Source organism: Geotrypetes seraphini, chromosome 9 (assembly GCF_902459505.1).
Source record: "Geotrypetes seraphini chromosome 9, aGeoSer1.1, whole genome shotgun sequence".
Classification (NCBI taxonomy): Eukaryota; Metazoa; Chordata; class Amphibia; order Gymnophiona; family Dermophiidae; genus Geotrypetes; species Geotrypetes seraphini.
The window spans coordinates 140,967,896-140,989,931 of record NC_047092.1 but is presented as its reverse complement, the minus strand read 5'-3'; the positions used below and the strand labels follow the sequence as shown (position 1 = coordinate 140,989,931).

The 22,036-nt window shown below is 40.5% G+C and overlaps 1 protein-coding gene across 6 annotated transcripts in view; it reads right to left on the bottom strand.

The window, feature by feature from the left end:
• PXYLP1 (2-phosphoxylose phosphatase 1) overlaps positions 1 to 22,036 on the bottom strand; it is a 160,937-nt gene that overhangs the window by 59,549 nt on the left and 79,352 nt on the right. For 5 of the 6 annotated variants that reach the window (XM_033957633.1, XM_033957634.1, XM_033957629.1 and 2 more), the window contains exon 3: positions 6,110 to 6,271. In XM_033957633.1, the coding sequence (XP_033813524.1) occupies positions 6,110 to 6,271 (162 nt within the window). Of the gene's footprint in view, positions 1 to 6,109; positions 6,272 to 17,927; positions 18,029 to 22,036 lie in introns of those variants that run through there. The other variant, XM_033957635.1, reaches the window with a different exon arrangement.

The following is a 22,036-nucleotide window of genomic DNA, read 5'->3' as shown; positions in this document are numbered from 1 at the left end:
TGCCCATCAAAACAACATTTGGGCTTCCAAATGTAGAGAAGCGCTCTTGATACCCATTTGACGACTGACATTGGCCACCGCCATTGTGCTGTCTGAGAAAATTCAAACCGCTTTGTTCTGTATAGTGCTCCCTAACTCCTGGAGTGCCAGGCGGTTTGCCCAAAGTTCTAAGTGGTTGATCAACCACTTCTTCTGGGAAGGGGACCAGCAACCCTGAACTGGAATCCCATGCAATGTGCCACCAAACCATAACAGCTGGTGTCTGTCATTAGAATCACCCATGAAGAGATGCAGAGGGGAACCCCTCTGGTGAGAGAGTAAGGATTCAACCACAAGACCAGACTGCAATGAGCTTCTGCTGTCCACAGAAGCTGCTGGTGTAGTGCATCCCTCTATGGGCTCCATTGGAAAAGGAGCACCTTCTGGAGCCCTTGCCCAGGAAACTACATCCATGGTCACAACCATTGACCCCAAAACCTGTAAGTACTGCGAGGACATCAAAATGAGTTCTTCTTTGCGGGCTTCTGGAAGGAACACTTTGTATTCCCTTGTCTCGAACTGGACTTTCAGGTATTCCAGGCTGTGTCAGTTCTAGGTGTCTCTTCCAGAAGTTGACCACCCAGCTGATCTTGTGCAGAACTTGGATCACTCTGAACCACTAGCCTGCCCTTGAATTAGCCAATTCTCCAAGTACGGATGGACTTGTAAGACTATCCTACATAGGTGAACTGCACCCACCATTATCACCTTGGTGAAGGTCCATGGCACCTGTGGCCAGCCCAAAGGGAAAATCTATGAATTGGATGTGTTGCTCCAATACATGGAACTGTAAATACTTCCTGTGGTCCGTAAAAATAGGAATATGCAGATAGGTCTCCATCAAATCCAATGAGGTAAAAAATTCCCCTGGCCTGTATTTTTTTATTATTGTGTGTTATTTTATTATGTATGTTGCATTGTTACCTGCCTAGAATTGAAGGAAATAAATTAAAAAAAATAAATAAATAAATAATGTATGGAGAAATGTATTATACCAACAGAGTCTCATGTATCTACATTACAAGTGGTATCTTCTTCAGCTGTTAAAGATTCACATATTACCCATACTAGATTTGAGAAGATGGAAAATATTTTAAGGGCAAAAAATCTGCATCTGGTCAATTTCCCAAAAACCCATTTATTGTCCCCAGAAATTTTGATTCGGAAATATTTTAAGGAAGTTCTGGGGTTGGCGGACGCAGAGACATTGCCCTTAACAAATCTATATTATATTCCACAGAAAAAGAAAAATCCTGCAGAATTAGGTGTAGACCAGTTGGAACAAATACCGTAGTTTGATTTAACTGGTTTCCTGGAAGATTCACAATATATAATCCAAACTAGGTCTACTTTATTGATGACTTGTGTGAGAGAGATAGATAAATCTTTAATCATGAAAGCTTATTTTCAGAATAAGCTTATAAAATTTTGTGGCGATAATGTGTTGATTTTTCCAGATGTGGCCCAAACTACACAATTAAGAAGGAAAGCCCTTTTAGTTTTGAAATTGAGGGTTTTGGCCTTGGGTGTTACATATTATTTAAAGTTTCCATGTAAATGCCTTGTGAAATTTAAAGAATGTGAATACGTATTTTGGGACTCTATGCTGCTGAAACAGTTTTTACAGCTTCATGAAACTATTAATGTTCCCATCTGACTTAATTATAGTTTGGAGTTCAGATTTATTTTGCACCATAAATAACTGATCTTTGATCATGATTATATTTGACTGTATCGTTTAGTTAATATCAGGATATATTCTCCCGTTATGTGGACTAGAAGAGATAGTGGTTTTTCTTGTAAAGAATATTTCTTTAATTTCTGTAAATCTTTCCTTTCTTATTATTATTTTGTATAAATGATAATGTTTAAAATTGATAAATAAAAAATAAATAAAGCAATCACCGACCTCACCGTCGCAATTCAGAAACATGGTATCTTGAGGGCCACATCCACTGCTATGAGGTTTAGAATCAGTCTCCTATCTTCAGAGCCTCTTTGGGCATAGTGAAGTATATTGAGTATCTGCAGAAGCCCAAATCTTCCTCTGGGATAGACTCTATGACTTCAAGATCTGACTTCTGGCTTCCCTGCTGGGCAGTGAGGAGTAGTGGCTTGTGGCTAGTAGGGGGTGATGTTTATGGGACAGTAATGGAATGGATATCATAACATGATGGTGCAGTATTTTTGTGGAGTTTTTCTACAAAAGTGCCTGTTTTTCGTATGATTCTGGGTAATTCTAGTTAGATACAAGCATATGTGTTAGTTAAGGCCACACCCAATGGAAGCGTACAAAAAACTGGTGAATAAAAAAAAAATATAAATATAAATGGAGCCAAGGCCAGAAAAACACACTACAGATTAATATAAGGGAAAGAATGGTGTTCTTTTTATGTACTTTGCTGTTGGGCCAGATCATGAAGGAAACCAGAAGAATCCATTTTGGTTCTCTGTCTTTTCTAAATCTGCTCTGTCTTTGGACACCATTTTGTGCCAATGACTAGTTTCTGTCTTCTTTGTCCTGCTCTGTTTTTCTTTGTTTAGTTTCCAGCTCCCAGCAGCGTGGTGTTAATTAATACCACATGTGCTGTAGACGGGTAAAGAAATATAACATGTCCCAAACTAAGATATAACAGGAATTAAATATAGTTTTGAATGAAAATTATGAATGTATGGAAGCTTGGCCAAGCAAATATGACTGGAGTGTGTGTATGGCTGTGTATTAAACAAAATAATGGGTTTTAAAAAACATATTATATATCTTTGCAACCTAAAGAAATCCTAAAGCAACATCTGGAAGTAATTAAGTCAGGGACTCCTGCTCTAACATAGGAAGAGAGGGGGAGGCCAGCCCCTCCTCCTCCTCCAGGCTAAGGCTATGTAATTTGAACCTGTCAATTTAGGGAGAGTTTTTTTCCTTTAAGGCTGACAACTTTTCAGCACTGTGTGGAGCTGACAAGCAGGCTGAGAACTTTTCAGCACCCTGTTAATAATTGTAAATTCTCTGAAATAAGTTTTAAGAATGATAAAGGAATATTGGAAATGTTATGAATATAAGAAATCAAAAGTAATTTTCTAAAACTTTGTCTAACTTTGAAACGTAGAAGAATTTTCTTTGTCTAACTTTTAAGACCACCTCTTTTGTTAATTGTTATTGGTTGAGATACTGATGATGTCACTGAGCCAAAAGTATATAATAGAATGACCTGAGATATTAAGGTGAGCTCGTTATTAGGCCAGCATTTGGCAGCTATAACGATCTCCCATTAGCGCAACTGTTAAGCAATTATGCTTTATTCTTTTGATCTCATAATGGAAAAATAGAAACAATAACTCAATAAATCTTAATTATAATTTTTAAAACCTTGCACTGGTGTCATTTTGCATGTTTTATTATTTTTCACACCTTGAGCTTCATGAGAGCGTCAAAATTCCTATGCTCAGCAGTCTATAAAAAGATCTTAGAGGGGATGAAAGAACTCAAGCTTGTACCCCTCCCATATAAAATTACCAGCACTCAGAAGTCTGCCAAATAGGCCCATAACCTCCCTCCAATGCATGGAGGCTCGGCTGATAGTTTCCCATAACTGCTTCTTTGAAGCTGTGGTGGAGTGGGATCCTGAAAATTGTGGGCGCCTGGTCTCTCCAAATCTTTGTCTAGAGTTCTGAAACAATCACTGGTCTGAAGGACCTCCCGAGGACTGGTGGTATTGCTTGGAGGTCCGAAAATTACTGTGATTGGTCTCCCTAGTGACTTAAGGTCTGCTCTCCTGTAAGGATTTTGGCTTACTGTCCTGCATGCTGGCCATAAGATCATTCAGACCTTTCCCAAAAAGAAACTGCCCCTTGAATGGCAGTTTACTCAGGTCACCTTAGAGGAGGAATCACCCCCCTCCTCCACCCACTATCTGATCCATAGTATCCTGAGTGCAGAAATGGAGGAAGCTGGCATTTTGTTCATGACACTAAAAAGGTCATACAGAGCATCAGCCACATAATTCACCTTTCATTACAAACTGGAGATCTTTGTCCACAATAGTGTCTGGATCGTGGCACAACTTTGAGTGGCAAGCTCGGGCGATAAAATATGCCACCGAGGCTGCTTTCAATCCCAAGGCCGTGGGCTCAAGAGCATTTTGTGCACAAAATCTAATCTACAGTCCTAGGCATCCTTCAATACCACGTCGCCTTCACTGGGCAAAAGTAATTGTTAGTCAGTGCAATGGTCGCTAAAGCTAAAATAAAGTGATTTGGAATACATTTATGATTCTCCCTTTCTTTTAGCGTCCTTTCTACGAAAGGGAGAATCATAAACATATTCCAAATACTACCAACAGATCAAAGGCACCGCAATGGGTTCCTCGAGTCACATCCATTTGAAAAGGAATTCGTGTTGTACAAGAGATATATAGATGATGTTTTCATCTTGTGGAAAGGCAGTTCCAACAAGCTACAATAGTTGTATCAATGGATGAACACAAGTGACAATAATTTGAAATTTAAAATGCAATATGATAATCAATCCATTTCAGTTGGCCCATGTGCCTAAGGCCCTGCCCATAGGAGGGGCCTTAGCTAACTAGCCCAATTCCGGTTGGCCCAGGTGCCTAAGGCCCCTCTTATGGGTGGGGCCTTAGGCGCCTGAGCCAATCAGGCCCTAGGCCCCTCCCCAGTGCATCTCACAATGCACCAGGAAGGGGCAGGCCCACCATTTGGAAGAAGGCGGGCCGGCCGGAGGACCCATCCGTTCAGCCATCTTTTGAGGTTACAGAGGGGCTTCGGGGGGGGTTGGGGGGGTTTCTTTCTGGCAAGAGGGCTTGGGCTCCCTCCTGCCAGTCATCATGGAGGTTTGGGGGGGATTCCTTCCGGCAGAACCATGCGGGGTGGGGTGTTCTTTGGCAGTAGAGACTGGGCATCTCTCCTGCAGTAAACGCATGGGTGTTGGGGGGGGGGTGCTTTGTGTCCGGCAGGAGAGATTGGGCTTCTCTCCTGCTGCAATCAGGTGGGGGGAGGGGGGAAGTTCCAGGATTTTGTAACCGGAGTTCTTTACGACAGATGCCAGTTACAGAATCCTGCTTTTAGGCGAAGGACTGGTCCCTCCTTCGCCTAAAAGGTCTTGATTTGGGCGTTTGGGACTTGGGCAATTTTGGGTCGGGAATGTGTGGTAAGGATAGACGTAGTGGTGGTCTGGGCAATTAAACTGATCAACATAGAAATAGGCCATTATAAAAAAAAACAAAAAAAAAACTCATTTTGGATGTTTTTTTTTTTTAAATGGACATTTCCCTGCTGCCTACTTTCTGCATCTAGGGACTTAGGCCAAAAGGGGACTTAGACATTTCTTTTGATTATTCCCCTCTACACCTTTTGTATAAAACATTTTTTTAAAAAAACCAAACACACACCTCCAGCAGCAATACTCATACTACATCAATTAAAAATGTTAATCCAAAAGTTCTAGTCCTAAAATTATTTAAGTTAGTTCCCTGCAATTCCTTTAACCTGAAGGCAGTATTTTTTAAGTTTCCAGGAGGCACACCTATCCAATGGTTTGTTTCAAATCATCACAATGAATATGAAAGACATGAAAACAAAAGGCATGCAAATCTAATATATGCCATTATATCTCCTTCATATTCATTGTGGTAACCCTGAAAACCTGACTTGTAAGGTACGATGCCAGAAAGTTTAAGAATGCTGCCTTAGGGTGCATAAATGTTTCAAAGTGTCTTGTATATTACTTCATTATGAAGATAATCCAACTGTCAAAGTAGTGATGTTTGTGACACCATAACTGATATGACACAATCAGATCAAATGAGTCTAATATAGCTTTTCTAAGAAAGTGCAGAATTACTGAGGATCATCATAATTAAAAAAAATAATTGAAAAAAAAGTCTTAATTGATGTATAATAATTAATAATATCTGGAAAATATTTTGAAATATCATAAAAAAAGAATAGTTAAAAACAAATACTGTATATAAGATGGACTACTTATAAGGTTATCAATGGCTTCATGAAAAGGATTCAAAAAACAGAAGTATTATATGCAGTTACTTAACCCTACCTTCCATACTGCGTTCTTTTGTTCTGGGAGTATTGCAATATTCTTGAGCTTCATTGATTGGATCTATTGCTGGTGGTTCTGTCAGTGGATCTGGCATTATTCTCTTTTGGTTCTTGCTACTTGAACCATCTTCTTTAATAGAAGTGACTGGTATCAAATGCACTGGGAGATATACAAAAATACAAATTTAAAGTTCAGAAAACTGTTAACCCATTTAATCTACATAAAGCAAAGATGCCTACTGGTTCTCTCTGAATGCAGAATTTTGCTAGTCTCAATTGGGTCTCTCTTTCTGGGAACTGCAAGGTTGCTAAGCTTTGTAACTGGATTGTACTGATAAGGGATTTCCTGCCTGTCATCAAGGGACATGTGTTCTTTCTAAAACTCACTGGGACAAATTCAGGACTGGTCTTAGGTTTTGTCACAGTACATACCAGCTTTCTTTTACCCACAAAGTATTGGGTATATAGGAGTAAGTTCACTTCAAGCCTTGTTCTCTCCCCCAGCTCCATTTCCTTTTTCTCTACAAATTAAGCCCCACTTATGATTGTATTTGGTACAAAAGATGACGCGTGGTGATGATGATGATGCGTGCTAATTGGAAGTTGCAGTAACTCTATGCATCTTCTCAGTTCCATGTATTAGTTTTAACTGAGGACAGATTATCTTTAAAAGGATAAGGAATATCTGTGTAATTCAGGAACTGTTGCCTTCAAAAGACATCTGGCATAGATAATCAATTTTGCTCTCTTCAAAAATAATCAGCTGTAAGATATAGTACAACTAGAAAAGGTTAAAAGAAGAGCAACCAAGATGATAAAGGAAATGGGACTTCTCATATGAGAGGAAAGACTAAAGAGGTTAGGGTTCTTCAGCTTGAAAAAGAGACAGCTGAAAGTCTATCAAGCCCACTATCATGTTTCCAACAATGGTTAACCCACGTCACAAGTATTTGACAAGATCCCAAAGAGTAAAACAGATTTTAAGTTGCTCATTCTAGGAATCATCCATAGTCCATATTAATAATGAATTATAGACATCTTTTTAGGAAATTATCCAAACCTTTTTAAAACCCTGATAAGCTAATTGCTTTCACTGCATTCTCTGGCAACAAATTCCACAGTTTAATAATGAAGGTGCCTTTTAGGATAAGGCCCTCCATCAGTAGTGCAGAAACTTGAGCCAGAGACTGAAGAGATGTAAAAAGGCTTTTATTAAACAAGCATATATGCTGGACTTCTGGGCAGAACTGGCTGCATAAACAGAAGACCCTGAGAGTTTCAGACACAAAGGTTATATAGGGTCCTGGCCAGTCCAAACCGGTATAATCAGCTCTGGCCAAAAGGTAAGAGCAGAGAAAAAAACAAAACCATAAATCCATCCTATAGTCTATACATCAAAGCTAGCTAACAGCAGCATCCTGTTGCCCCCTGGCCGTGCCTGGCACCAAGGCAGATACATAGAACAGGCCTGCATGCATACGTGATTTCTCAGAGCAATAAAATGGAGTCACAGGTTGTTATTTGTACCAATTATAACCCACTGATCTAAGATGGAGTTTCTTCATCTACACCGTGACCCAGCTATATCAGCTAGCTAGGGATCCTTCATTCCCAACTTTTCTTCTGTAGGCCAGCTGACTAGCTGGGTCACGGTGTAGATGAAGAAACTCCATCTTAGATCAGTGGGTTATAATTGGTACAAATAACAACCTGTGACTCCATTTTATTGCTCTGAGAAATCACGTATGCATGCAGGCCTGTTCTATGTATCTGCCTTGGTGCCAGGCATGGCCAGGGGGCAACAGGATGCTGCTGTTAGCTAGCTTTGATGTATAGACTATAGGATGGATTTATGGTTTTGTTTTTCTCTCTGCTCTTACCTTTTGGCCAGAGCTGGTTATACCGATTTGGACTGGCCAGGACCCTATATAACCTTTGTGTCCAAAACTCTCAGGGTCTTCTGCTTATGCAGCCAGTTCTGCCCAGAAGTCCAGCATATATGCTTGTTTAATAAAAGCCTTTTTACATCTCTTCAGTCTCTGGCTCAAGTCTCTGCACTACTGACGGAGGGCTTTATCCTAAAAGGCACCTTCATTTGGCGCCCGAACAGGGACTTGATCTACAGACTTGAGCCTGTTTGGCACGATCGTCTCCCTCGGAGGATTTCAAACCTTGCCTCCTACGAGACCCGTAATAGCCGGCATTAGCCTGATGGTTGATCAGGAACGGTTTCTCGTCGAAGACAACGGATTGCACCTCGAGAAGGAACGAATCGGTGGAGATTTCTGGCTCCTGGTTTTGTTGTGCCGGTACCGGACCTGTCTTGGTAAGTGAGAAGTTGATTCCTTCTCTATCCTGTCTCTACCTCTTCTGTCTAGTAACTTCTTAATCCGTTGTGAAGCACAGAGAGGTATATAGGATTCTGGTTTCTGGAAATTGGAACTTTTGTTGGGTGCATATATAGATTGTATAATATGGGTCAGAGCACCACCGACCCCCTTCAGATCATGCTTAAACATTTTACAACTGCCTTTTCTGGCGATTATGGCGACCCTAAGATGACAAAGTCTACCCTCATTAAATTTTGTGTATATGAATGGCCCACTTTCGGCGTAGGATGGCCCCCCCCCCCCCCGAGGGTACTCTGGACTTGAATATTATACGTCAGCTATATATCCGTGTCACCAGTCCCACTGAGGGACTGGTGGATACTGGTTGGATACGGTCCAACTAAAACCTTCCTGGCTTAAACCCCAATTGGACAAAGCTACCCTAGTGCATGTAATGGCCCTCTGGCGGAAGGTCTAGGAAAACTGCCCTGTTTTATCCGAGCCAATAGATAGTGGACCGGATCCGTTGGAACCCTCAGCGCCCCCACCTTCATATACCCCCCGACCCGATTTGAACGTTCCTGTCGGTCTTGATGACTATGATATTCAGGATAAAACAGTGGTATACATTATTTTAAACAGAATGGGTCTAGAGATAATAAGGAAAGTGTTTTCTTTCTTTTATTTTTTATTTTTGTTGTTGTTGACTGACCCTCTTTTTCTTCTTACAAGAGGGGGAAATACATAGCGTACATAGTCCTGCTTTTCATCATGAGATGTAACATCTCAACCCTGCCAGTTATGGCAGGCTTGCAGAAGATGATATAATACAATGCAATTTTTATTTGGGTAATTATGGAGAATCAATGTTAACTGAGTTTGATTACTAATAAAATGGAGTCACAGGTTGTTATTTGTACCAATTATAACCCACTGATCTAAGATGGAGTTTCTTCATCTACACCGTGACCCAGCTATATCAGCTAGCTAGGGATCCTTCAAATAACACATTAAGTGAAGAAATATTTTCTCATTTATTTTAAATCTACTACTTAGTAGCTTCATCACAAGCCCTCTAGTCCTAGTATTTCTGGAAAGAGTAAACAAGCAATTCTCATCTACCCTTTCCATTCCACTCAGTTGTTTTATACACCTCTATCATATCTCCCCTGCGCTGTCTCTTCTCCAGGTTGAAAAGTCCTAGCCACTTTAGCCTTTCCTCATACGGAAGTCTTCCCCGTTCATCATTTGTTGCCCTTCTCTGTATATTTTGCAGCACCCACAATTGCACACAATATCCACGATGCAGCCACATCATGGAGCTATACAGAGGCATTACAACATTCTCATCTTTGTTTTCCATTTCTTTCCTGATAGAATTGGTGACGGCGGTAATGATGCTGGGGCCACTTGATAACAGTGATCATAACATGATCAGATTTGAAATAATCCCTGGAATAGTTTACAGAGGAAATCCAATACAACAGCACTTAACTTTAAAAAAGAAGACTATGATAACACGAGGAAAATTATAAAAAAGAAACTTAAAGGTGCAGCTGCAAAGATCAAAAATATACATCAGGCGTGGATGTTATTTAAAAATTCCATTTTGGAAGCCCAGAATGTATATATTCCATGTATTAAAAAAAGGAAGAAAGATGACCAAACGAGTGAGGTGAAGGAAGCTATTAGAGCTAAAAGTAAATCCTTCAGAAAATGGAAGAAAGATCAGACTGAAAATAATTATAAACAACACAAGGAATGTCAAGTCAAATGCAAGGCGTTAATAAGGAAGGCGAAGAGAGATCTTGAAAAGAAGATTGTGTTCCATGGAAGTTAAAACACACAATAAAAACTTTTTTAGGTATATTAAAAGCAAGAAGCCAGGAAGAGAACTGGTTGGACTGCTAGACAACCGAGGGATAAAAGGGGCTTTCAGGGAAGACAAGGACATAGTGGAAAGATTGAATGAATTCTTTGCCTCAGTCTTCACTGAGGAAGATGTGGGGAGATACCGGTGCCAGAAATTGTATTCAATTCTGATGAATCAGAGAAACTCATATAAATCTCTGTAACATTGGATGATGTAATGGGTCAATTTGACAAATTGAACAGTAGCAAATCACCTGGACCGGATGGAATACATCCCAGAGTGCTGATAGAATTGAAAAATGAACCTGCAGAGCTATTGTTAGTAATTTTTCTTTAAAAACCAGCATAGTACTGAAAGACTGGAGGGTGGCCAACATGACATCCATTTTTAAAAAAGTATTCCAGAGGGGATCCAGGAAATTATAGACTTCAAAGGTTGCAATTCAGAATATCGCTGCGAAGTTGATCTATGGAAAGAGCAAGTTCGACCACGTGACTCCTTTGTTTTTGAGCCTCCATTGGCTCCCGGTTCATCTTAGAATTCAATTTAAATGTGTATGTATTATTTTTAAGATTTTATATGGTATTTTTGCTCCTTTTGTTCCTCTATCATGGAATATTTACAGATTTTCTTATGCAAGAGGTACCCAACAATTTAAGCTCTCTCTCCCTTCTAAGAAAGGAATCAAAGGAATCAAGAATTTTTGTCTTTCTTTGGTTTTTAAATTCTCTCAACTATAGAATGAACTTCCTTTAACCTTGCGATGTCCTAGTCCTTTCCAAGTCTTTCTCAAATCTTTAAAAACTTTCCTATTTGCAAAATACTTTAAAAATTAATTCCCTTGTAACTTTTGGTATATTTTTTTATTAATTATTGTTAACCGTGTCGAGCTTCCTTTGGTTTGATGACCCGGTATGCAAAGCTAAGTTTTAGTTTAATTTAGTTTATAAAGCCAAAATGACAGAACATATGCATAAGCATGGATTAATGTGAGAAAGTCAACATGGTTTTAGTCAAGGGAAATCTTGCCTCACCAATCTACTGCATTTCTTTGAAGGGGTGAATTAACATGTGGATAAAGGTGAACCAGTATGTATTTGGATTTTTAAAAGGCATTTGACAAAGTACCTCATAAAAGACTTCTGAAGAAATTTGAAAGTCATGGGATAGGAGGTAATTTCCTTTTATGGATTGAGAACTGGTTGAAAGACAGAAAAAAACAGTGGGTTTAAATCAGTGTTTCTCAAACTGTGTGCCGAAGCACACTAGTGTGCCTCCTGAGATTCCAAGTGTGCCGCGGCACACCGAGGAGGAAGAGAGGCACATGCCAGCTGACTTCCCTATGCCGTACAGCGCTAGCGCTGCCCGATTTGCTGAAGGCTTCCCCCCTGGCCTCCCAGTCTCACCTTTAAAGCTAATTACAGGAGCCCTTAGAGGATCGCCGGTATGTAAAATTATTTTTTCAATATAGTGATTGAAATGTGTCAGTTTTGAGAATTTATATCTGCTGTGTATACTGTGTGCATATGAAAAATGAATGGAAAAAACTGCATTACAATTAGTAAAGGGGATGGGATCTGGGACAGAACTTGGGTGGACCTAGGGAGGTCTGTGGTTGGGGTACTCAGTTGATATTTGTTAGACTTAGGAGGTACTTAGCTTGAAGTATATGAGAAACACTGCTGTAGGCAATCAGCTGGCGTCAGTGCCTCTCCTTTTCTCCGACCCTCTTCCCTGCTGGCACCCCCTACTGGCGTCTCAGGGCCCATGTGCAGATGTCGACGTGATGATGTCACGCATATGTATGATGTCATCACGGTGACGTCCGTGAACTTCTGGGTGCCTCAAGCCATGGCCACTACCTTTAATGTGCCCAGGCTCGAGAAAATTTGAGAGACACTGGTTTAAATTATCAATATTCTTAATGGAGAAGGGTATATAGTGCAGTTCCCTAGAGGTAGGTGCTGGGACTGCTGCTTTTAAACATATTTATCAATTATCTAGAGATGGGAATAACTAGTGAAATAAATAAATTTGCTGATGACACAAAGTTGTTCAAAGTTGCTAAATCACAAGAGAATTGTGAAAATTGCAAGAGGATCTTGTGAGACTGGGAGTCAAATGGCAGATGACATTTAATGTGAGCAAGTGCAAACTGATATATATATGGGAAAGAGGAACCTGAACTATAGCTATGTGATGCTGGGTTCTATGTTAGGAGTTACTGCCCAGGAAAAGGATCTAGGTGTCATTGTTGAGGATACGTTGAAACTCTCAGCTCAATGTGCGGCGGCTGCTAAGAAAGCAAATAGAATATTAAGAACTAGTCTTTAAGCCTGTTACATTAACGGGTGCTAGAATATATGTCTGTCTTTCTTTCCGTCTCTCTACCTTCTGCTGTATTTCTCTCTCCCTGGCCCCCTTTCTCTGTCTGTATTTCTGTCCCTCTTCCTGCCCCTGTGTCTTTCTTCCTTTCTTTCTGTCTCTCTCCCTGCCCCCTATGTAGCATTCCCTCCCCCTCCATTTATCTGTGCATTTCCCCCTCCCCACTTTCCTATACAGCAGCAGCATTCCCTCCCACTCCATTTCCCTGTGCAGCAGCATTTCCCTCCCTCACCCCACTTCCCTCTGCAACAGCATTTCTCTCCCCCTTCCCTGTGCAGCAGCCGCAGCAGCATTTCCTCCCCCTCCATTTCCCTGTGCAGCAGCATTTCCCTCCCCCACCCCACTTCCCTGTGTAGCAGCAACAGCATTTCCCTCCCCCCACTTCCCTGTGCTGCAGCCGCAGAAACATTCCCTCCCCCTCAATTTCCCTGTGCAGCAGCATTTCCCTCCCCCCACCCCACTTCCCTGTGCAGCAACAGCAGCAGTATTTCCCCCCCACCCCTCCCCTTCCCTTCACACAGTCTGGCACAGAAAAATAACAAAAACCAACCAACAACCGTCAAGGGAATTAAAAAAAAAAAATACTCCATACCTTTTAAAATCTCTCCTGTCCTCGCTAGACAACTCTCATACTCAGATTAGGAGTACGGATGTGAGGAGCAAGCGGCGGGCCGAAGCGGGGGCGCATAAGCTTGATCCTCACATCCTTGCTCCTGACCTGAGCGAGAGCCATCTAGCGAGGGAGGGATACCGCTGGACCACCAGGCTTTTAAAAAAAAAGGTACCAACGATGGCAGCAGTGCTGGGGGGAGGGTTTGAAAAGGTGCAGCAGCGGCGGTGCTGGGGGGGTTAAAAAGCCACTCGCTCCTGACCTGAGCGAGAGCTGTCAACTTCGGTCGTTTAAATTTGCTGCCGCGGCTGCTATCTCGATCCCCGCCTTCGTAAACTTCAGCCGTGCAGTATGTCAACTTCAGCCGTGAAGTATGCCTCCTGCATCGACTTCGGCCGTGGAGTATGGGGTCTGCAAGAGGGAACTTTGTCATGCAGTGTCTTCCCGCTCTTTAATCTCAGTGAGACACATGATGGTACTACTGGGTCACATGGCCTCCACAGTACACGTGACTCTTTTTGCCAGACTTCACCTCAGAATTCCTCAGTGGACCCTGGAATCTCAGTGGGTGCAGGTTTGCGACCCACTTTCTCGACACATAACAGTCACTCCTTCATTGAAGCAGTCTCTCCGTTAGTGGATGCTCTCTTCCAATCTCTCCAGAGGATTGCTTTTTCAAACGCCCCCCCCATCAGAAGGTCCTCACGACAGATTCTTCGACCTACGCTTGGGAAACTCATCTCGATGGTCTCCGTACACAAGGCCACTGGACCAGTACGGATCGTCAATGTCACATCAATCTATTGGAACTCAGAGCGATTTTCAAGGCTCTCAACGCTTTTCAACATCTTCTTCACGACCAGGTAGTCCTCATTCGGACGGACAAGCAAGTCGCCATGTATTATGTTAACAAACAGGGAGGGACGGGATCTTCCTCCCTTTGTCAAGAAGCTCTGAACGTTTGGACTGGGCAATCCGCCACAACACCTTCCTCAAAGCTGTCTATATCCAAGGGGCGAAAAATTGCTTGGCGGACGACTTAGGTCTGAAGTGGTTCCTAACTTTAAAACCTTCTGTCCGCCCGGATCTTTTTAAACGTTCATATTTTCTGAACAAAAACCTAAACAATCAAAACGAATCCAGGTTAAGGGAGACCCCTCCCCCCCCAGTTAGATTGGAACAAGATTTAAGCCGGCTCCGATTATCGGACTAAATCCTGCAGGTCAGAGGAGGGTCACGCGTTTCCCCTTTGATCTCCTGGGCTCATTCCTTATCATCGACAGCGGTTCTTTGATCTCGTGGACCGAACTTCAAGAAAAACCTCGTCTAAGGCCGTTAGACTGAAAGTTACGCAACTGGGCCAGACTAAAACAGCAGCAATCTTTTAGACGTCTCGGATGTCGGGCTTTGGAGCTAGGAGCCGAAGGTAGGGTCGGATGGGAGGCTGAATGGGGGTTTGGGTGTGCCGGGGAGAGGAGCGAAGACGACGCCGATGACCTTTAGTTCTGACCGAAGTTAGTTTTAAGTTGTAAGCCGCGGCTGCGGCTTCTCTCACGATCCCTGCCTGCACTTAAAACTAACTTCGGTCAGAACATTACCTTGTGTTCCGCGATCGGGTCCTGTTTGGTCTGCCACTGCCTGGAGGAGCTGAAGAGCAGGGAGTCCCGTGTACAGATTCTCTGCCGGCCAGAGAGAGATTCGCACGCATGCGCACTCCTACCAGTGCCCTACAGCGCACCACTGCGCACGGAAAACAGAACACGCAGATGGAATGCGCATGCGCGGCTAGCGTTTTATTATATTAGATGATTGTCTGCATCTTCCAATTTCTTTTGAATGATATTCATGAGTTTGGTAAGTTGTTGTAAATCCTGAATTGTGACTTCAGTTTGTGTCAACTGACTCTCCAATTGTTCATGTTGGTCCGCGACAGTCTCAAATTTATTTTTTTTTTAAATTCTTTATTTATACATTTTCAAATAAATCCACAAGAATCCACTTGTTACAGAAAACAGAGTATATAAAGTAAATATGGTTATCATTTCAAAATAGAAGAAAATAAAATAGGAATATCCTAAAATAGATTACCCATAAACTTTTTAGGTACTACAGTTATATCATAATTTTAAACTCTTAAGAAGTCTCGATACCTTTGGGAAAACAATAAGAAGGCAAGATGGCATTTGCACGAGCTTGAAGAGAGGACGCTAGGGATCTCGCCAACAATTTACCTTTTGTACATTTTCTTTGAGAAGTATTACCTTAGTATGCCAAAGTGAAGAGGCAGGAGCGCGGCTGGTGGCTCGCGGCGCTCTAGACCGGTGGCAGTCAGCAGTATTGACGAACTCCTGCAGTAGATGCAGGACATGACGGCGGCATCAGTAGTTCCCCCACTGGAGGCGCGGCAACAAGGCAAGATGCCGACGACCTCCTTGGGGCTGGAAACAATGCTCAGCCCCGATGCCAGAGCACCGCCTCTACAGCCTCACACTACTAGCTCTCCAAGGGAGGGAGTGTTGCCAGGAGATGGTGTACATTCTACTCCTGAGACCAGAGAAATCGATCCGGAGAGCAGAAGTTTAGGCTTTCAGTTTTCTCAAGAGAGCCTGAACTTAGAGAGTGAAGAAACAACATCTTTTGGAGTAAGAACAGCCCAAACGGAACAGAGACAAGAAGAACCTGCAATTGGTGAGCAGTTTGAGAAAAACTTACAAGCTTTCTTACCTCAAAAACCCCATGAATTCACATCAGAATCTCTTTGGGGACCTGATTTCTAATTTGGGAAAAACATTTAATTCTCAATTCCAACAATTAGAAGGGAAAATGAAGAACTACGATACTGAAATTGGGAACTTGAAAAAAGACTTAGAAGTCTCTAAATCCTTAACAAATAATCTACAAGAAGTTATAGGATTATCAAAGAAACTTCAAGATACTTTAATTAAAGATAATATAAGTCTAAGAAAGAAAATTGAATCATTGGATAACTTTTCTAGGAACAATAACTTAAGATTGATCAATTTTCCAAAAGTTCCTATGATAACACCTAGAGATATGTTGAAACGATATCCGAGTCTGAATTACCACCTATTATGCAAGTAATAAATCAAGATTCTATCAACATTTCAACTGCATTAGAATTATCTGATAGAGAAATGTCTGTTCCAGTTACTTTACTTTTGACGCTTGCATTTACCCTTGATAAGAGTTGGTTAATGAAAATATTCTATAAACACAGACAAAAAGAATTTCTTGGTTATAAGATACAAATATTTCCAGACTTAGCAAGGGAGACCCAAAGCGTAGAAGATAATTTATTTTGTTAAAACCTGCTGTTGTGGCTTTAGGGGCGACTTTTTTTCTTAGACATCCTTGCAAATGTGTAGTTTATTATAAAACTCAGAAGTATGTTTTCTTCGAACCTCCCCAACTGACGACCTTCCTGTCCTTGTCCCGATTAGAGAAGGAGAGTGCTAAATAGAATAAATGTCCTTACTCTCTGATAGCTTATGATTCCATAAAGATTGTTTCTTTTGATTTACTCGCATTTGACCTACATTTTGGATCCATTGAGGACTTGAGAAGATTTATGTTATTTTAATTGCTTCTTTAATTGTTCTCTGATAATCTAACTTTTCTTATCATGAATCCTCTTTCTGTATAAATTTATCTTGATTGTAAAAATTGAAAACTTATAAATAAATATATATATATATATATATATATATAAAAAAGAAAAAGATAACGAGGTCTTATATTCCTAGGAATTAATACAAATAAGATGGCTTAACATGCTAATAAACAACCAGACTTTCCCTTTTAGACTGCCCTACAGCATTTTCTTAGTGTCCAGAAAGCTACGAAAGGGTTCAGGAACAAAAAAAAAAAAAAAGACATATATGATCCCAGTGTATCTAACTAAACACTTACAGGGGTAACTAAGTAAAAACATAGCTCCTGAATTTTTTACTTCTTCCCTCATAGCTAGAAATAACTTCCTGCGATCTTGGATAGACTTTGTCATATCAGGGAAGATCAAAATTTTTTGACCCAAAAAGAGACTTTGAGAATTCCAGAAAAAATTCTTAATACAGCATTAAGGTCTTGTTCAAATACAAAGTATATTATCATTGTTTCACGATATTCAATTTCTTCTTGGGAATTTTCTAAAATGTCAGATAAATTTAAAGCCAAATGTTGTGGTTTTTCAACCTGGTTATCTCGAGAAGAGTTATCCAATTTCTTTGGTAGATAATAAATCCTATGGATAGGTGGAATTGAGTCTGAGGAAAACTTTAAATTTTCAATCAAATATTTTTTTAACATATCAATAGGAGCAGTAATTGCAGATTTAGGAAAATTCAAAATTCTTTAATTAAGTCTTCTGTTGTAATTCTCAAGCTGCTCAATTTTTCTCTGAAAAAAGAGTCTATCCTTAACCAGTGTTCCCGATAAGTATTGAATCGAGGCTATTTCCTTATTAATATTATCAAACTTTAAGTTAGTCTCATTTTGTAAGTTGTGAACTGAGGCTGAAAGGTCATCAATTTTACTTACAATAACTGAAATATCACTAGTAGATTTGGTAACAGCAACTTCCAGCTTCTGGAGCACTCACCAAATGCTGTCCAGTGTCACCTGCGAAGAGCGGTTCTCCCCCACTTCTTGTAATGTTGGAGGCTCAGCATTCAAGTCAGCTTGAGGCCCCCCCACTGCGCGAGGGTGTCGGACTCATCAGGACCTCGGCACTCACGCTCTCAACATCTTCGTTCCCTGGATTAGGTGGCAAACGGGCTGCCGGGGGGGACAACGAGATCTCAAGCCCCAAGCCTCTGGTGGCTCCCTCCATCGGAGTTAAAGCTGGGTTCCTTCCCCCTTCAATGCTGGCCGGTGGGCTGGTCAAAAAGCAGTCCATCGATGCTTGCCTGGGCGTGGAGAGGTCTGCCCGAAGAAAGCCCTTACGCTTACTATGGGGCATTATCGGTTGTCCCGAAAAGGTAAAATTGCAAATTGTAAGGCACGACGGAGCTCACAGTCAGACCGCAATCATGCTGCTGCCATATTGTTTTTCCCTCAAATTTCTTTTTAATCATGTGGAAATATCATATGATACTGTTCTGTTCGGTATGTCTATGAGGAAAAAAAGTCAATTATCAGCACATAACAATAAGCTTTTGATGATAATGGCGGGTGTTGCTATGCAACATATTACTAACAACTGGAAAAATTACAGTAATCTCAATTATACGTTTTGGTGGAATTCCCTGTGTCATATTTACAAGATGGAAAGAGCAATTGCAATACAGAAAGGAAGTTATAAAATTTTTTTAAAGATATGGAGACCGATGGTTGATTTTTGTAGTGAATAGGCATAATTTTTCTTTGATAATATACATAGGGGGGTGGGGGGATTGGAAGATAAGATGTAGCGATATTGAAATTTTGAAGGAATACGATAGTTTTAATGATTGTATAGAAAGATGGGAGGGGGGAGGGTTTTTAATTAATTTACATATTAAGAATATAATGTATGATGTTCAAGTGTTATATGATAGTATTTCATGTTGTTCTTTTTGTGCACTTGATGTAAGCTTGAAAAAGAATAAAGAAATTAAAAAAAAAAAAAACATTACTAATATCTTCCTTCAGCTCTATAATGGATTGTGAATGCTTTGAATCACGGATTTAATCTGGGCTAGCTCCTGCATGAGAAATCCAAAATTTATCTCGGTGTCGCCATCTTTATAGGTGTTGACAGATCCTGTTTGGGCCATTTATTGCTGCTCACCAGAAGAAATGCTACATTAAATTTTGTTTTCTTTAGAACCCGACATGTTTTAAGAATAGACTCATAACAAAATGTATTGCAAAAAACAAGACATTATGGTTGAAATGCAGGAGAAAAGATTTTATCAGACCACCAGAGCATGAATTCTAAGCTGCCACCTTGGATCAGAGTCAAACTAGAAGTCTTGAAAGTACCTAGTTTATGGTTTATATACTTTACTGATTTTAAGCACATTTCTCTACAGCAGGAGAACCTACTAATGGATTTTCCTTTAAACTGTACATATGAATACTGGTTGTGCATGGGTGAGCAGAAGGACGCAGACTCAGAAAGAATAGACAGGCCAAAAGAAGCTTTAGCAAACATAGTTAAAGACAAGTCCTGGCCTTGCCTTAAGGAGCCAAGCCACAGGCAATGAAAGAAACCTTGTGGTAGGAAAAAAGTTTGCCCAACAGTGATGCCAAGTCTTTAAGGCGAAGGAGGAGGAAAATGAGCAATCATGTCAAGGAGAATAGAGATTTAGGGACAAGCAAGACTGACAGGGTTGCTGGCTCTCATCAGCTAATTACTAAGGGAAATATAGGGCTCCTTTTACGAAGGTGTGCTAGCGTTTTTAGCGCATGCACCGGATTAGCAATCTACCGCCTGCTCAAGAGGAGGCGGTAGCAGCTAGCGCGTGCTATTCCACGCGTTAAGGCCCTAACATGCCTTCATAAAAGGAGCCCATAGACAAAGCAAGAATTTTCTGTGTTGAGCCTTTCCTCCATCTGCTGTTCATTCTGTTTTCTATATCAACTATAGCATAGAGGTAAACATTAAAAAAAAAAAAAAAGTAGGGGAAAGAAAAGGGAAAACATTTGGGAGCTGGGAAGTAAGAAGAAACATAGTACACATCACAAATGCATCCTCTATTAAAAAAAAATAAAACAAACACCGCCCCTCCCTACTCCCTTCCTTCCATGGTGCTGACGGTAATCCCACACCACCACCAGCAGACAATCAAAACTAGCATAACAGAGAGATGATTAATTGTGTTCACTCTGAAGCTAGAAATACTGAACTACCTTAAATATATTGACACTTTCAAGAAGTAGGCTATGTGTATGGTGGAGATTAGTTAACGCTATAGTGTGCATACAGTGTTATATATGTGCCACCTATTCCCTCTCTTGCCTCAACTTGCAGATGTCTTGTACACACCTATCCTCAAATATCCACATTCCGGGCTACCCTACTGAGCCACATAAACCAGTTTGCTAACAAAAGAAGAGGAATGAACCATTATGTTACCCTGTAAACATTAGCTAGCTTGTTATGCCTCTGAAACATTTTGCTTCAATTTAATGCTAACACACACACATATAAGCAAAGAATATTAATATCAGTAAAATCAAAATTAAGAATAGTTACCTAAAAGAAGAAAGAGCACAAGCATGTCTTCTGACTGAGACAGGACTACCAAATCCCCTTTTTTCCTCAGAACTGAACTCTGAGCCCAGAGTACAGAAACCCCCCCACACATTTCCTGCATATTTTTCAACGTGGCAAATAATTCTCTAAAACAACATTACATACAAGGTATAAATGCCTCTTTCAGTTCTATGCATACATCAACTAATCCAATTTTATGAAAACTAAACCTGCTTTGTTAGTTTTAAACTCTCATATGCCAGCACAAAACCAATTACTACAAGATACATCACTATCTTTTTATGTAGAGAATTTGGATATTAACAAATTACAGATGGAATCAAGTACCATTATGTCAAAGCACTGCTGAATATCTCCTTTTGGTTTAAAAACAATTCTAAGTATTTTGTAGCCTTTAAAATTTACCATAAGGAATGCATATAAATAAAAGGTTAATGCACAAAATTAACCAAAAATTATATATACCTTTTAATTGCATTAAACATTGAAATTAATGCACTATGTGACCAACTTTCTAGAGCTGACACTCCCATCTTTAGGTAAGCATCCTCTTCTTTCACAGCTACCCTCATAGTCTAGTTTCTACTTCATAGATTAGTGCTGGCCTCATTACCATCTTAGGTATCTTACCTTTAAACCAGACTAGAATTTCCTTTTCACATTTGTTTCACTTATTTATCTACATTTAGCCATCCAGATATGGTTCACAATCTGATTGTTCTGGCAAGCGATTCATTTGCATTTATTATTGCACCTAAACAACTTCACAGCTCTGCAATTTCTTTTCACCAGGTTTCATTCTTTCCCTAAAAGATCTTTGCGCTCTGAAAATTCAGCTTTGCTGAGGGGCAATGTTAATCCAAAATATGTAGAAACTTGTGTAATTACCTTTTGTTGTGCTGGGGTAAAGGAAACAACTAAACACATAAAATAGAATTTTAAAAAAGACACTTAGCGAGAAGGCAAAGCACAAAAAACTGAACAGAGTTCAGAGACACGACTTCTTTGCTCTGCAGAAAATGAAGAACTGAGGTACTGCAAGCCTACATCGGGGAAGGAAGGCACTCGCGCATCAGCGGTGTGGACAGTCACAAAGTTTCTAAAAACAAAGTGGTGATGCACTTTTAAAGCTGTACGTTCTGGGGCTCCGTAGATGATGTCACCCGCAGGTGAAAATATGCTGCCTGCTTGTTCTGGGACAAAGTCCTAATTTAGCAAAAAGAACTCTAGAGGTAGTACCTAACACTAGGCTTCCATTAAGGGTCAAAGCAACCAATCTGAATCAAAGTCGGTGATGGGGCAGAAGTGTATGGGAATTGTTCCTTTGTAAATGCTGGGACAAAGGGGGAAATCAAGAGGCTGATCGATGAAGATCAGTTTGTTTGTTTTTTTCCCCTACAATGATCAGCAACAATTGTAATGACAATTACCACACAGACTTTACATTATTACATTACATTAGTGATTTCTATTCCACTGTTACCTTGTGGTTCAAGGCGGATTACATA